The sequence below is a fragment of the Podarcis tiliguerta genome, assembly GCF_965153285.1.
Source record: "Podarcis tiliguerta genome assembly, chromosome: 9".
In the NCBI taxonomy this organism is placed as follows: Eukaryota; Metazoa; Chordata; class Lepidosauria; order Squamata; family Lacertidae; genus Podarcis; species Podarcis tiliguerta.
The window spans coordinates 5,308,968-5,324,755 of record NC_139542.1 but is presented as its reverse complement, the minus strand read 5'-3'; the positions used below and the strand labels follow the sequence as shown (position 1 = coordinate 5,324,755).

Here is a 15,788-nt window from a genome sequence, read left to right as displayed (position 1 = left end):
GGTACCCAGGTTGCATGCATCCCTGCTAGGTCTGGTATCAAGGTGCTTGCGATTGACATGCAATTTCCACCATGGTCCCTTAAAGCCAGACTTGTCCTGGGCAAGCTATTGCAGAACGGGATGGCTACCGGCAGAAGACTGTCCCCTTGGCAGCCGAAACAAAATAATAATAATAATAATAATTTCCAATAGCACCTTAGAGACCAACTAAGTTAGTTATTGCTATGAGCTTTCGTGTGCATGCACATTTCTTCAGATACCCTGGCAGCCATTCAAATAGAGGACCGTCTTCTGCAAAGTAGGACACATGGGCACCCTGAGATCAGATCTTGCCTTATTTGAGCACTGGAAGGAATCTCTAGACCCGGGCAGCACCTGGCATCCCCACAGATACAGCATTTGATATTTTCATTTACATATATTCATTCGAAATAAGATGGGGTATGTACTCTTTTTCATTACTGTTTGTATTATAGTTTACAATTTTTGTAAAGTGGTATGTGCATGCAGGCCACCATCTGTAAAAAATTTATTTTCAGTTTATGAAGCCATTCTATATCCTTACACCATGCTGACGAAATAGTCTAAATCCAGAATCACTGTTCAGTGTTGGACATCATATTTACTGAATACACAAAGCTTCACGGCTTGTTTTTCATCGTACAAAGTCTGGTACCTCGCTTCATTTAAAGATTTTCAGAGACTTTGAGTCGAAAGATTTCATTTTGTACTTGTTATGGTTTGAAAGAATTCTATACGTAAAGGTAAAGGGACCCCTGACCATTAGGTGCAGTCGTGACCGACTCTGGGGTTGCGGCGCTCATCTCGCTTTATTGGCTGAGGGAGCCGGCGTACAGCTTCCGGGTCATGTGGCCAGCAGGACTAAGCCGCTTCTGGTGAACCAGAGCAGCGCACGGAAACGCCGTTTACCTTCCCGCCAGAGCAGTGCCTATTTATCTATTTGTGCTTTTTGTGCTTTCGAACTGCTAGGTTGGCAGGAGCAGGGACCGAACAACGGGCGCTCACCCCGTTGCGGCGATTCGAACCACCAACCTTCTGATCAGCAACTCCTAGGCTCTGTGGTTTGACCCACAGCGCCACCTGTGTCCCAAGGAATTCTATAAAGATTGTCTATTGCGTATGTACATGGTCATCGTGTTGCCTAGACATTGCTGACCTCACATATACACAGCAGCCTCTTCTGCAAACTCTACGGTGGGCAGACCATTTTGACTTCCCCCTTGCTCATTCGGGGTTTATCCTGGCCCATCTGAAACAAAACCCTCCGGCCTCCGACCTCAAAACCGCACGCGAGAACTGCGCACAAGCATTGCAAAGGCTTTAAGCCGGGCGAGCGAAGTTCCTAAGAAACATTTAAATTCTTTCCCCCTTTCTTGAACTGCCCTTGTCAACCAGGAAGCACGGACAGAGGCCTAACCTATCAGGGAACACAATTGGCCCATCCATTTTCCATTCTCGGAGGAGGAAGCGCTGAAGTGGCCGGCATGCCACCCTGACATCAGGGTTTCTAAAATAGGATTTATCAGATGGAGCTCGCGGGGCCGGCATTGTGCCTTGGCGACATGAAAAGGGCTTTGCTATTAATGTGAGGAAACGCAACTATTGTGTGCAGAATGATACCCATGCCGTCCCAGACCACTTGTCTCTCGACAGCTCTCTCTCTGGAATTCCTTGGCGCCGACAGAATGGGCTCCTTCTTATATCCACGCAACCCCTCCTTTCGGGGGGGGGGATTATCTCAGCAGCGGGACCCACCTCCTGCCCTCGCCCCCCCCCCCATGTTTTGGAAGCTCTCGCTTGCCGGTTGCGTTTCCCGGTGGTTTGCCCCGGGTGTGCCTGCGTTGCGTCTGGAGCGCTTTTCAGGAAACTGTCGATTCAGTATCTCGGCAGGGTCTATTGTGTGGAGGGTGGGACAAGCCTTATTAAAAGTGGGTGTTTGTGTGGAAGAAAGTGTAAAGGCTGCCCCATTATTACAGCTGAACAAAGCCACATCCTGCCTTCAAACTGGCTCTCCACCAAATTGCTACCACCGAGAAAATAATAATAATGATTTAGGAAAAGGGGGGGGGGGTTGGACACAACCACTGCCAGAAACTTTTTCCTTTCTTGTTTTCGACCTCAGGCACAGATGCACGGAGAAGCGTTGGCCATTAGGAAACAAGCCAGCTAGTAAAAGAGCACAGACGGGGGGAATTAAAAAATGACTTGTCCTTGGTCCCATATTGCTCAGTACTGTCTACACTGACTGGCAGAAGCTCTCCAAGATTTAGAATCTTAGAATCATAGAGTTGGAAGAGACCACAAGGGCCATCGAGTCCAACCCCCTGCCAAGCAGGAAACACCATCAGAGCACTCCTGACATATGGTTGTCAAGCCTCTGCTTAAAGACCTCCAAAGAAGGAGACTCCACCACACTCCTTGGCAGCAAATTCCACGGTCAAACAGCTCTTACTGTCAGGAAGTTCTTCCTAATGTTTAGGTGGAATCTTCTTTCTTGTAGTTTGGATCCATTGCTCCGTGTCCGCTTCTCTGGAGCAGCAGAAAACAACCTTTCTCCCTCCTCTATGTGACATCCTTTTATATATTTGAACATGGCTATCATATCACCCCTTAACCTCCTCTTCTCCAGGCTAAACATGCCCAGCTCCCTTAGCCGTTCCTCATAAGGCATCGTTTCCAGGCCTTTGACCATTTTGGTTGCCCTCCTCTGGACACGTTCCAGTTTGTCAGTGTCCTTCTTGAACTGTGGTGCCCAGAACTGGACACAGTACCCCAGGTGAGGTCTGACCAGAGCAGAATACAGTGGCACTATTACTTCAGATAGGGCTCTCTCCAGCCTTTCCTGGAGATGCCAGGATTGGAACCCGGGACCTTCTGCATGCAAAGCAGGTGTTCCTGAATGGAGCTAAACTCCTCCCCAGTTGGCACCGTCCAATATTCACAATCTTGAATCTGGGAGCAGAAATGGGCTCACCTTTCAGTTTCCCCACAGAAAGCCTCTCAGACTCAAGTTTGTCATTTTGCTAAAGGAGATGTACAATGAGCTGAAGATGGCCGAGGCAAGGACATTTCAGGTGTCCCTGCGTCTGGGTACACACACAAATATTTCTAGCTGATATGTGGTTAATGCTGATGTTCTTTTACAGGTTAGAAATGCCCATATTGATTTGATAATCGTATAATAGGGATTTTGCTGTAACTGCGATGTTTAGCTTATTTAGTTGCTGCTTTGTTGATAGTGTTTAGAAGACATCTGAAGGCAGCCCTGTTTAGGGAAGTTTTTTATGACTAATAATAATAATAATTTATTATTTATACCCCGCCCATCTGGCTGGGCTTCCCCAGCCACTCTGGGCATCCAAAAAAATTTGAAAATACTGTAATACTGATGTTTTAATGTATTTTAAATCTTTTGTTGGAAGCTGCTTTGGGATTCCTTTCAACAGTGGGGTAGAAATACAATCAATCAATCAATCAATCAATCAATCAAATTGTGCTGTGGAACGAGAAATGGCGTCACCACCAGATACCTTCCTAAGGACTAGTAACTTCTTAGGCACATAATTTAACATGGTTCTACGAATCCACCTTTGCTCTTAAGACATGGAAGTGGCCTCAGAAACCTGAGAGGCAGACTCAGGTCATATTTCTGAATGCTCTTATCCTTACCCCCTCCCCCCAAAAAAGACCTGTCATGTGTAGGGTACAGCACAGTTCTTTTCCAATACAGTGGTACCTCGGTTCTCAAACGCCTTGGTACTCAAATAACTTGGAACGCAAACACTGCAAACCCAGAGGTAAGTGTTCTGGTTTGCAAACTTTTTACGGAAGCCAAACAAGCTCCGTTTTGAGTGTTCCGCTTCCGTTGCAAAGGCTCTCAACCTGTGGGTCCCCAGATGTTGTTGGATTACAACTCCCATCATCCCTGACCACTGGTCATGCTGGCTAGGAATGATGGGAGATGTAGTCCAACAACATCTGGGGATCCACAGGTTGAGAAACACTGGTTTAGAGTGTTACGCTGAGGTCTATCTGTTTTTGCTATTTATTTTGCGTTTTTCTGGCTCTTTCCTTTTTGTTTCTGTGACTGTGTGGAACCCAGTTCAGCTACTGATTGATTGATTGATTGTGTGACTGCAGTACATTGTTTATTGCTTTCATTTTATTGCTCAATGGTCTCGTTAGATAGTAAAATTCATCTTAAATTGTTGTTTTAGAGGTTGTTTTTAAAAGTCTGGAACGGATTGATCCGTTTTGCATGACCAAAGCACGCCTTGGTTTTGGAACGGACTTCCAGAACGGATTAAGTACCACTGTATACAAAATGTCCCAATGTCAGTCTGGATAGCTCAGTTGTTGGGAGAGTGGCGTGGCGCTGATCACGCCAAGGTTGCAGGTTCGATCCCCGTCCGGGACAACTGCATTGCAGGGGATTGGACTAAACAATCTTCAGGATTCCTTCCAATTCCGTTATTCTATGATTCTAAGGTGGGATGGGGGGGGGGACACCATTTAAAAACATAGTGCAGCCCTGAATTCCACAAGACAGACTTCCAATTTGACTAGCTTCAATAAATTGTGCAGGCCCTGTTCTTTTTTCCCTTCCCCTCCTTCACTCCCCCAGGCAAAATTATGCTAAAGTTTAGCACACTGACAGTTTTAAAAGCAAGCCTATGACAGCACAAGTATGAGATTTATTATACTTGCATTATGCACATGCATCCCAATGCCTCGAGGTTCTGGGCATGTTTTCGAAACCTAATAAATAACAACATGAACAGTAAGGGGTTGTTGCTTTCAATCGCATGGCTCAGATGAGCCTGTTAGGAGTTAAGTGCTCCCAGAGAGCTCAGAACATAGTTAGTTTTAAAGGGTATAAAACGTCTGTTCCCAATGGTCTATTAAAACAGGAGTTGAATGCTATTACAAGAGTGGTCTGACCTATCAATGGGGCAGGGGGACGACCAGGTCAGCTGTCCATCTAGTCGGTGGCTTAGGGGGGTGGAAGAGAAGATGAGAGCAGCCACAGCAAGGGTTTCCCCTTAAACCACCAGAAATTCTGCCTTTGCAATAATTGCCGTCATGTTCAAGACCAGTAGCGAAGCCAGAAAGGTCACAGGCAAAAGGGAGCGTTGCAGATCCTCCAAGTGTCCCTGTTTCCAGGGACAGTCTCGGATTTACAGAAGCCGTCCTGGTTTCCGATTTGATCCCGCAATGTCCCGCTGTACACCTACAGTCATACCTTGGGTTACAGCCACTTCAGGTTGCGTTTTTTGGGGTTACGCACCCACCGAAACCCGGAAGTACCGGAACGGGTTACTTCCGGGTTTCGGCGGTCGCGCATGCGCAGAAGCTGAATTCCAAATGCTAATCTTGGTTATGAGTGTTTGACCAGAATCACATGAGCCAACAGTGTGACGCAGCAGCTAAAAAAGCCAATGCAATTCTGGGCTGCATCAATAGGAGTATAGCATCTAGATCAAGGGAAGTAATAGTGCCACTGTATTCTGCTCTGGTCAGACCTCACCTGGAGTACTGTGTCCAGTTCTGGGCACCACAGTTCAAGAAGGACACGGAGCAATGGATCCAAACTACAAGAAAGAAGATTCCACCTAAACATTAGGAAGAACTTCCTGACAGTAAGAGCTGTTCGACAGTGGAATTTGCTGCCAAGGAGTGTGGTGGAGTCTCCTTCTTTGGAGGTCTTTAAGCAGAGGCTTGACAACCATATGTCAGGAGTGCTCTGATGGTGTTTCCTGCTTGGCAGGGGGTTGGACTCGATGGCCCTTGTGGTCTCTTCCAACTCTATGATTCTATGATTCTATTCTATGATTCTATGATCTGGGAGACCCGGGTTCAGATCCCGGGCCAACTACAAAGCTCATTGGGGCACTCTTATTTCACTCTAACCTACCCCGCAGGGTCATTGTGGGGATAAAGTGAGGAGGCAAAGAATCCCGTGCAGCACCTTTAACTCTTCAGAGGAAAGGTGGGATAAAAATGTAATGATCATCACAGTAGACTCTCTTCCTCCTCTTCCTCCTCCTCCTCCTGGATTCTGTTCCATCAGGCAGAGGTGTTCATTCCCCCCCCCAAAAAAAATATCTATCCTGAAAAGGCTTTTAAGGTAGTTTACCATTACATAGCATGGAGAAATTTAATGATATCTGAAACGTATTTATCGAAACTATAAAAGGTAAAGGTACCCCTGCCCATACGGGTCAGTCTTGACAGACTCTAGGGTTATGCGCTCATCTCACTCTAGAGGCCGGAAGCCAGCGCTGTCCGGAGACACTTCCGGGTCACGTGGCCAGCGTGACAAAGCCACATCTGATGAGCCAGCGCAGCACACGGAAACGCCGTTTACCTTCCCGCTAGTAAGCGGTCCCTATTTATCTACTTGCACTTAAGGGTGCTTTCGAACTGCTAGGTTGGCAGGCGCTGGGACCGAGCAACGGGAGCGCACCCCGCCGCGGGGATTCGAACAGCCGACCATGTGATCGGCAAGCCCTAGGCGCTGAGGTTTTTACCCACAGCGCCACCCGCATCGAAACTATAGTGGCACTTATAGAGGATAAGTTTATACCTCTACATATATACTACAAAGTTTTGTAACATTAATTATACTTTATGGTTATTTTCTTACTGCTGTTTTCCTTTGCTTTTTATAATGTTTTTACTGTATCCTCTTTATTTTTCTCTTTTCTATTCTTTCCCCCTCCCTTTTATTTCCTTTAACTCACTATTATAATCTCAATAAAAGAAGAGTGGCAGGTGAAGATGATGGACTTTGCGGAACTGGCGGAACTGACGGGAAAAACCCAAAACCAGCACGATCAAGTACCGTATTTTTTGCTCTATAAGACGCACCAGACCACAAGGCACACCCAGTTTTGGGAGGAGGAAAACAAGAAAAAAAAATATTCTGAATCTCAGAAGCCAGAATAGCAAGAGGGATCGCTGCGCAGTGAAAGCAGCAATCCCTCTTGCTGTTCTGGTTTCTGGGATAGCTGCGCAGCCTGCATTCGCTCCATAAGACGCACACACATCTCCCCTTACTTTTAACGAAGGAAAAAGTGAGTCTTATAGAGCAAAAAATATGGTATTCCAAAAGGACTGGAGCAAATTTATACAATATTTGAAAGATCATTGTAAGCAATTAACAACACAAGCAGGGCTACCCAAAGACTTGTAATGAGAAATTTCTCACCTTTCTATATTTATTTAAATTTTGAGGCATCTTGCCATGAGTTATATTAGAATTGGGAAATATATAAAATGCTGTGATACAAAGATTACTTTCGAAAGCCACCAGGTGGGAGGGAAGGAAGTTGATAGGCTCTAAAGAGCTGATGAAGTAATGTGGATAATAATGATGTGAATATATATGTTTAAATGGAAAATTAATAAAAAATACTTTTTAAAAAAAATATTATAGTCTCAATAAAATATAAATAGTAAAAAAAAGAAAAAAGAATATACAAGCATGGTCTCTGTCAACTGAAGAAGAGGCAGTGGCAGAAAGAAAAGGAGTTCCCCTCCCAGATTTTTTGGGAGGAGGAGGAGGAAGAGGCCTATTGATGGCTACTAGCCCTGAAGGCTCTCCTCTGCCCCACAGTCGGAGGCAGTGATGCTTAAGAATATCAGTTGCTGGAAACCACAAGATGGAAGAGGGTCTTGTGTTTGAATTCTGCTGTTGGCATTCCCAGATGACGCATCTGGTTGGCCACTGTGAGAACAGGGGACCCTTCTTATGTTTTCATTTGTTTTGTTATTTTAAAATATTCAGCCTGAGGGTGGCTAGATGCCAGCTTGCTGCAGTACAGCGGTACCTCTGGTTGCGACCGGGATCCGTTCCGGAGGCCCGTTCGCAACATGACAAGCCCGCAACCTGAATGTCAACATTTCCCCCTTTTTAAGGGAAATTCTCTTATTCCGAATAGGATTCTTCACAAGAAAAGGGAAACGTTGACAGCTATGGCATGATTTGGTGCCTGTGCGCATGCGTGAAGCGCGATTTAGCGCTACTGCGCATGCGCGAGCAGTGAAACCCGGAAATAACCCTTTCTGGCACTTCCGGGTCGCCGCGGGACGCAACCTGAAAAAACGTAATATGAAGCAAACGTAACATGAGGCATGACTGTATACCAAAACCGCTTCTCAGGTATGAGAACGAAGCACTGAGAAAAGACTAGGCACGCCTCCTGAGCACAGATTAAAACTTAACATTTAAAGATTAGCAGAGTAAGGTGTTTCGTTTCGTTTTGACAAATGGTGTCAATCACGCCAAAAAAGGATGTCTGTCTCTGGCAATGTTTCAGCACTCCATGTGAAAACGTTTAATTACTGCAATTGCTCTCACTTGCATCATCTTGCAGATCAAATCTGATTGGCTATGTAGTATTTTGACATGTTCCCTGATTGGCTGGGACATCCATGGACCAATACAGCCAAGGGAGAAATCAGCCACCACCAAACTGGACAACCCTTAACAGGCCTTAGCCTTCCTACCTCAACCAAAATTGCCAGTTTTTGCAGGAAACTGGGACACATTTGCGTGCAGCTGTGGAGTTGAATTAATCATTAATTTCAGAATGTGGCAACAGCAGTCTAATGGGCAATAACAATAATATTTGAACAGCCTGTGTGCTTAGATTAAATTCGAATGCACTGCATTTTTAAATTGCTCTTCTACAGTGCATAATGATTTGGAAGAGATACTTTAGAAACTAAGCGTGTCGCGCAATTTCTAGGAAGCACTAATGCCCAGAGAAATTTATATTCTAACAGCCTTCTGAAGACTGAGGTTGCATGAGTCATACCTAGGAGCCCATGCATAGAGAGCGGACGGCTTCACATTTTATTTAACACTTTGTTGTTCGAAGCGATTCTTTGAGACGTGCAGTGGCCTCTGTGCAATCTGTCCCCAAGAAACTGCTATCAAAGCAATACAGTACCAAACGTTCAAGTAGGAATTTCTTCCTTCCATCAAATAGTGATGGATGTGAGCACTTAGCCAATGAACCCCAAACCAAGTCTTTGGTCCAGTGAGCGAGAGAGTCTGTTCCACTCTCAAACAGCTCTTACCACCAGAAAGTTCATCCAGCTGTTTAGTGAAAAATCTCCTTTCTTGTAACTTGAAGCCTTGGGTTCGAGTTCTACCCTCCAGAGCGGGAGAAAACAAGCTTGTTCCCTCTCTCAAGGGACAACGCTTGAGATGCCTATCACGTCTCCTCTCTGTCTCCTCTTTTCCTGGTTAAAGGTAAAGGTAAAGGGACCCCTGACCATTAGGTCCAGTCGTGACCGACTCTGGGGTTGCGGCGCTCATCTCGCTTTACTGGCCGAGGGAGCCGGCGTACAGGTTCCGGGTCATGTGGCCAGCAGGACTAAGCTGCTTCTGGCAAACCAGAGCAGCGCACGGAAACGCCGTTTACCTTCCCGCCGGAGCGATACCTATTTATCTACTTGCACTTTTCCTGGTTAAATATACCCAATTCCCTCAACCGTTCCTCATCAGGCTTGGTTTCCAGACCCTTGATCATCTGGTTGGCCTCCTCTGTAAATGTCCCAGCTTGTCCACATCCTTCTTCAATTGTGGTACCCAGAACTGGACACAATAGTGGTGTGGTCTGACCAAGGCACAATAGAGCAGTACTTCCTTTGACCCTGTCAATGCAGCCAGTAAAATATTTGTGGGGGCCAAGCCTCCCCAAAGTTGATGGGCATTGCCATTCAAATGGTGTATGATCAATGATGCGGGGGGGGGGGCTTATCTGCACCCCGCAATATGTTATTCAAGTTGCCCCCCCCCCCCGTTTTAGAGAACGGATTGTTTCTACATAAAGAGGTGCACTACCTTCTCCAAAATGCGCCAACCTCTCTCATGCGCTGTTATTATTTACTTGGGAAAACTTGTAAACTGCTTAATCAAAAAGAAACACAGTTGTGTTTCTCAAACGGCTTAGTTGACGAATACAGTGGTGCCCCGCAAGACGAATGCCTCGCAAGACGGAAAACCCGCTAGACGAAAGGGTTTTCCGTATTGGAGGTGCTTCGCAGGACAAATTTCTCTATGGGCTTGCTTTGCAAGACGAAAATGTCTTGCGATTCCTGGGGTTTTTTTTTCCCCTCCCCCCCTTTTTCCCAAGCCCCTAAGCCGCTGAACAGCTGTTCGCTAAGCCGCTGAACAGCTGATCTAAGCCGCTTATCAGCTGATCTAAGGCGCTAATAGCCTTTTAGCAGCTAATCCGCTAATCCCTTAAGCCTTTAATAGCCGCTAATAGCCGCTAAACCGCTAATAGCACTAATCCGCTAATGGGCTTGCTTCGCAAGACGAAAAAAACCGCAAGACGAAGAGACTCGCGGAACGGATTCTTTTCGTCTTGCGAGGCACCACTGTAAATTGGCTCCCAAACGCCGAAAACCCGGAAGTAAGTGTTTCGGCTTTCGAATGTTTTTCGGAAGCTGAACGTCCGACGTGGCTTCTGTTTAACTGCAGGAACCTCCTGCAGCCAATCGGAAGCCGTCCCTTGGTTTTCGAACGGTTTTGGGAGTCGAACGGATTAAGTTTGAGAAGCAAGGTTCCACTATACATCTCTAGGCAGGGTATATAAAGCGATCATCCATGATGCACAGATAGAAATCAGCAGAATTTTTTTAAAAAAACAACTAGTGTATATATAACTAAACGATGTGTCTGGGTAGCCTTAGCCGCATGGAGTGACGTTTTTAGAAGACGTCGTAAAAGAGCATAGCAAAGGTGCCTGCCCATTGTTAACAGGCAGGCAGTTCCAGGCAGAACTCAGGTCCAGCTCAGAGGTTTGCCATCGCCGCATCTGGCTGGGCCGCTGGAGTGGATGAGCCTTTGGCCTGATCCGGCAGCCGGACCTTAGCTGTCAACTTCCCCCTTTTTTAAAGGGAAATTCCCTTATTCTGAATAGGATTCCTCGCAAGAAAAGGGAAAAGTTGGCAGCTATGAGCCGGACTTCTCTCTTCACTGCAAGACAGACGCCTCACAGCTGTGGGCCAAGCGTTATACGGCACATGTTTGGGTTCAGCAGGCGATGGGAGTCACGTAACTGGCAGCTTCCGAGAGCAGCAGGGGAAACGGCCTTAGACCAGCCGGGGACAGCTAAGAGCCAGGGGCCAGCCTCCTCTATTCATTCCGGCGTGGGTTTTTCCCTCTGCAGTCGAACAATGCTAATTCACAAGGGCAGGATTTTTCGAATAGCAGAGAGGCAAATAATGGCACAATCGATTGCGTAAACAGAATAGCAAGACACGGACGCAGCGGGGGCACAATGAGCAGGCCGGCATTCTGGCATTCCTCCATGCACACCCCCACGGGAAGGTGCTAAATTTAGCTGTCCCTCATTTCGCCTCGCCTCGCCCTGCGTCCACCTCCCCACCCAACCCTCCGGGGGCCGCCGGGCTTATTGCATTGTCAGCGCCGGCGTATCTCAAGGTGCAGAGAGAAGAAAGCGCCTCATGGTGCAAGGAGAAGGGTGGAAGGATATACATCGCAGTTCGTGGGAGAGAAACATAGCAGGAGCTAATGCAGATGAGTCAAAGAGGTGGTTTCTCCCTAGGCGGAGAAGGGCAGCCTAGCCAGAGAGAGAGAGAGAGATGCGCTACACAGGGTCACAGAAACATAAGAAATTGCTTTGTGCCAAATCAGAGCACTGGTCCATTTAACTCAGTGTGGTCTACACTGACTGGAAGCAGTTTTCCAGCTGAGCTACTGTCATGGACTAGCTGGATGCAGAGGAGTGGGAGGGAGGCAACCGCTGGGAATTGCCAGGGGAAGAAAGCTCAGAGTCAGGGGATTAGTGGTGGGTCGACAACGCGTGGTCGGAGGGAGAAGAGGGAGCAGACTGGGAGGAAGAGGCACCAGGGTTTCGTGAGCTGGGAGAGTCTGTGGCAGAGAGCAGTCCACAATCAGAGGCAAAAGCAAAGGTTGGAGAGTAGGGGAGGGGCCAAGAGGCAGAGATGAGGCTGAAGAATCCAGGGAGTCTCTCCCTCCTGCTGCAACCAGCTCCCCTCCCCAGTGCTCTCCCAGAACCAGAAGAGGTATGAAGCGGGAGGAGCAAATTCAGGCATGGCGGCATAGTCTCAGATTGCTTGGGAAGGACCCGGGAAGGGAGGAGACTTAGGGAACTGTGGGGTCTTCAGTCTCCACAACAGGGTCGAGATCTATCAATTCGAGTTGCTGAGCTCACTAGGCCTGACCTCCTGTGTCAACCTTGTTTCTGTGAGTAAACAGTTAACTTCGCTGATGCTGTGTGATTTCTTGCTGACCTGCTCCTGACAGCTACAGCCTTTTCTTTCAATTTTAAGAACGAAGGAAGTGCTTTATACTGAACCAGGCCATTGGGCCATCGAGCTGACTGGCAGCAGGGGTTCAGATGGGCTTTACAGGGGGTTACCAGTGTGATGCCCAAGGCCACATCTGCAGAGGCCTTCCCTGGTGCCCACAGTGTCCCCTTCCCCCGCCTTTCCTCTTGCTGAAATTAAGCATGGAGGCAGCATTCTGCTTCAGGCAACTGAAGAGATTTGTGGTGTGTGCTTGGTTGCAGTGTGTGTGTGTGTGTGTGTGTGTGTGCAATTCTCACAACAGTTTCCCCCATCTGGAAATGTATCCATAGGCCCAAAATGTTTGACAACCCCTGGCACGGAACGATATTTCCCAGAAGCTCAGGCACCTGCTGTTGTGCTAACACAGTCAGCAAACATCGCAGATGGAAGTGAAGACACGCGGGACGTTATAGGGGAAATTATGTATTGTAAAAATGATGCAGACGACTCTTTGTGCCTCTGTTATGCCCGTGCTTTGTTCTCCTCCTGACGCGATCAACTGTACCATTATACACCTCGTTGCATATAGAAACATGACACAAACGCGCATGCAAACAGAGTTTCAAATAAAAAAAAGTCCAATTCTCTGCAAATAGAAAGCAGCCTGTGTCTTCAAAACTGACTTCAACAGGATGGCACAGACATCCATCTGTAGCCTTAGGTGTGCGTGTTTTTTGTGGGGGGAGATCGTTCTGTTAAGTCTTAACACTTTAGGGGCTAATTCAGTGTTTCCCAACTTTTGGAAGATGGAAGTATTTTCCAAGCATTACCCCTGTCACTTTCTCTGCTTAGGCCAGCCCACCCAGTCTTGGCTCAACTTGTATTAGTCGCACGGTCACACCTACAGAAGTGAGGCCAATTCCTGTTTGAATTCAATAAACACACCCCAAAGAGACTTCCCATTTTGAACACTCATGCGCCGTCACACAACCAAGTCCTCCAACACGTGCCAAGACGACTGCCTTGTGCAAAACAAGAAACAGCCCCATTCTCGTTCGCACAACACTGTAAACTATGGTTAAGCTTAACTATGGTTTAAAGGTGAACGCACAGCCTGGTGTTGCACGGGGAGAAGATCACAGCCACTACTTGGAGCTGAGATGTATTTTGGTTTAGTGTTAACAGCCAAACACAGGCTTGCTGGGGGAGAGACAAACCATGAGCCTGGGCTTGGATGCAAGGTTCAATCAAACCATGGTTTAGTTGCCAGTAGTGTGGCGGCAGCAGGACCAGAGAAGAAGCGAAGGAGGGATGATTTTCTCCCCATCACCAAAACAATGGTATCCACCTTTAAGCCATCGTTAAGCTTAAAAGGTAAAGGGACCCCTGACCATTAGGTCCAGTTGTGGCCGACTCTGGGGTTGTGGCGCTCATCTCGCTTTATTGGCCGAGGGAGCCGGCGTACAGCTTCCGGGTCATGTGGCCAGCATGACTAAGCAGCTTCTGGCAAACCAGAGCAGCGCACGGAAACGCCGTTTACCTTCCTGCCAGAGTGGTACCTATTTATCTATTTGCACTTGATGTGCTTTTGAACTGCTAGGTTGGCAGGAGGAGGGACCGAGCAACGGGAGCTCACCCCGTCACGGGATTCGAACTGCCGATCTTCTGATCGGCAAGTCCTAGTCTCTGTGGTTTAACCCACAGCGCCACCCGGGTCCCATCGTTCAGCTTAGCTGCGATCTAAAAAGTGATGTGCAAACCAGGCCATGGAAAACAATATTACAAGACGGGAATTTATGAGAGACAAGCCAAGATGGTTTCAGGTACGAAGCAGGCAGCATCCTTACCTGTAACGTTCTGTTGTACATCCAAGTTGACATTCACAAAGAACCTGATGCTGTCCCCGGAGACAATTGAGGAATTGACGGTGTCAAAAAGTTCTTCACCCCCGACTTCTTCTTTGTTCTCACAGCCATCGTCCGTATCGCACTTAAGGTAGCCTGCAACAAGAGAGAGACTGTTTTATTGCTCACTCTTCGCCACACATCTCAGGGAATCAAAGCAAAGTCTTATCAAGGTGTTTTTTGCAAAGGCAGAACAAAGCAGCCATTTTTGCTCTTGGCAGGATCCTGTTCTTCCCACCAGGCACGTTACAAGCGTATTCTCTGAGCGGGTCAAAGGAATTTCAGACTTAGGAGGGAGAAATAAGAAAAAGGTAGGTTGAGAGGAGTTCCCTACCAGGACAGACTTTGCTCGTGTGCTAAAGACATCGATTCCATAAATCATATTTTGTGGCATTGTGCGAAGTATGAGCAGGCCAGGGCTGAACTGATACTACCCTTGCTGGTGCCTTTCCCGGGAAAATCAGAGGCTCATTATGTCAGGTTCCTACTGGAAGACCGGACAAAAGCTAGAACGTTGGCAGTGGCAAAGTTTTTATCGGTGGTTGCAAGAACAAACGAGCCCTATATTCTAAACAAAGTGCTTGATTAACCTGGAGGTGGGCTGTATGAACTCTGTATTGATTTGTAATGTTTTGTTGGGCCCCTGGACCGTAATAAAGATTGTTGTTGTTGTTGAAAAAGGTACCAGAGCTGGGAGGAGAGGTGCGTTCAGGACTTGAGTGAGAATTCTGTCCTGGCTCGTTCGCATCTGCCTTTATTTTGCAATAAATTGGCTTCGTGCAACTTAAAGGCTGACCAAAGCTTGCCTTTTATAATTGCTCCTTGAAGTCAAGAGGGTTAAAAACTTAAAAGAAAAGGAGAGAGAAAGAAGAAGAGAGAAAGCAGAGAGCCTCCACATTTTAATGAAATCTTGTTCCAGGATTTTGGGGGGAAGTCCAAGAGGAAGGTGCAATAAAATGCACACTATAAAGGGAGTTGGAGGATTGGAAGGTGCCTTTTACAGAATCAGGCCACGGGGCCTTCTAGCTCAGAACTGCCCACACTGGCTGGCAGCAGCTCTCTGCGGTTTCAGGTCTTTCCCCCAGCCATTCCTGGAAATGGCAGGAATCTGAACCAGGAACCTTCTGCATGCAGAACAGATGCCCTACCATTTTACTATAGCCCTTGCCCTTGCACAAGAGATCAACGGAATACAGGACAGTTATAGCAAGCTCAGTTGGTTAAAGCAGTGTCAAGGTTGCAGGTTCGATCCCTGTAAGAGACAGCTGCCTATTCCTGCATGGCAAGGGGGTGGACTTGATGTTTCTCAGGGTCCCTGCCAACTCTATGATTCTAGGTCAGGCTATTTGGGTGTCCATCCCAACCTTGAGAGCACTCTGCCAGTGCCTCTCCAAGTCTTCTGGCGTCTTCCACATCACCTGCTACCTTCATCCTTCTGAGATGAACTGAACCTGGAGCTTCCTGCACACAAATCATTTATTTACAGTGGAATCTTGGTTCTTGAACTTCATCCGTTCCGGAAGTCCGTTCGACTCCCGAAACCGTTCAGAAACCAAGACACGGTTTCTG

At 47.2% G+C, this 15,788-nt stretch overlaps 1 protein-coding gene across 7 annotated transcripts in view; it reads right to left on the bottom strand.

Moving 5' to 3' along the window:
• SLC4A11 (solute carrier family 4 member 11) overlaps positions 1-15,788 on the bottom strand; it is a 244,862-nt gene that overhangs the window by 94,137 nt on the left and 134,937 nt on the right. For all 7 annotated transcript variants that reach the window (XM_083398303.1, XM_083398299.1, XM_083398302.1 and 4 more), the window contains one exon: positions 14,163-14,315. In XM_083398303.1, coding sequence (XP_083254429.1) covers positions 14,163-14,315 — 153 coding nt within the window. The remainder of the gene's footprint in view (positions 1-14,162; positions 14,316-15,788) is intronic.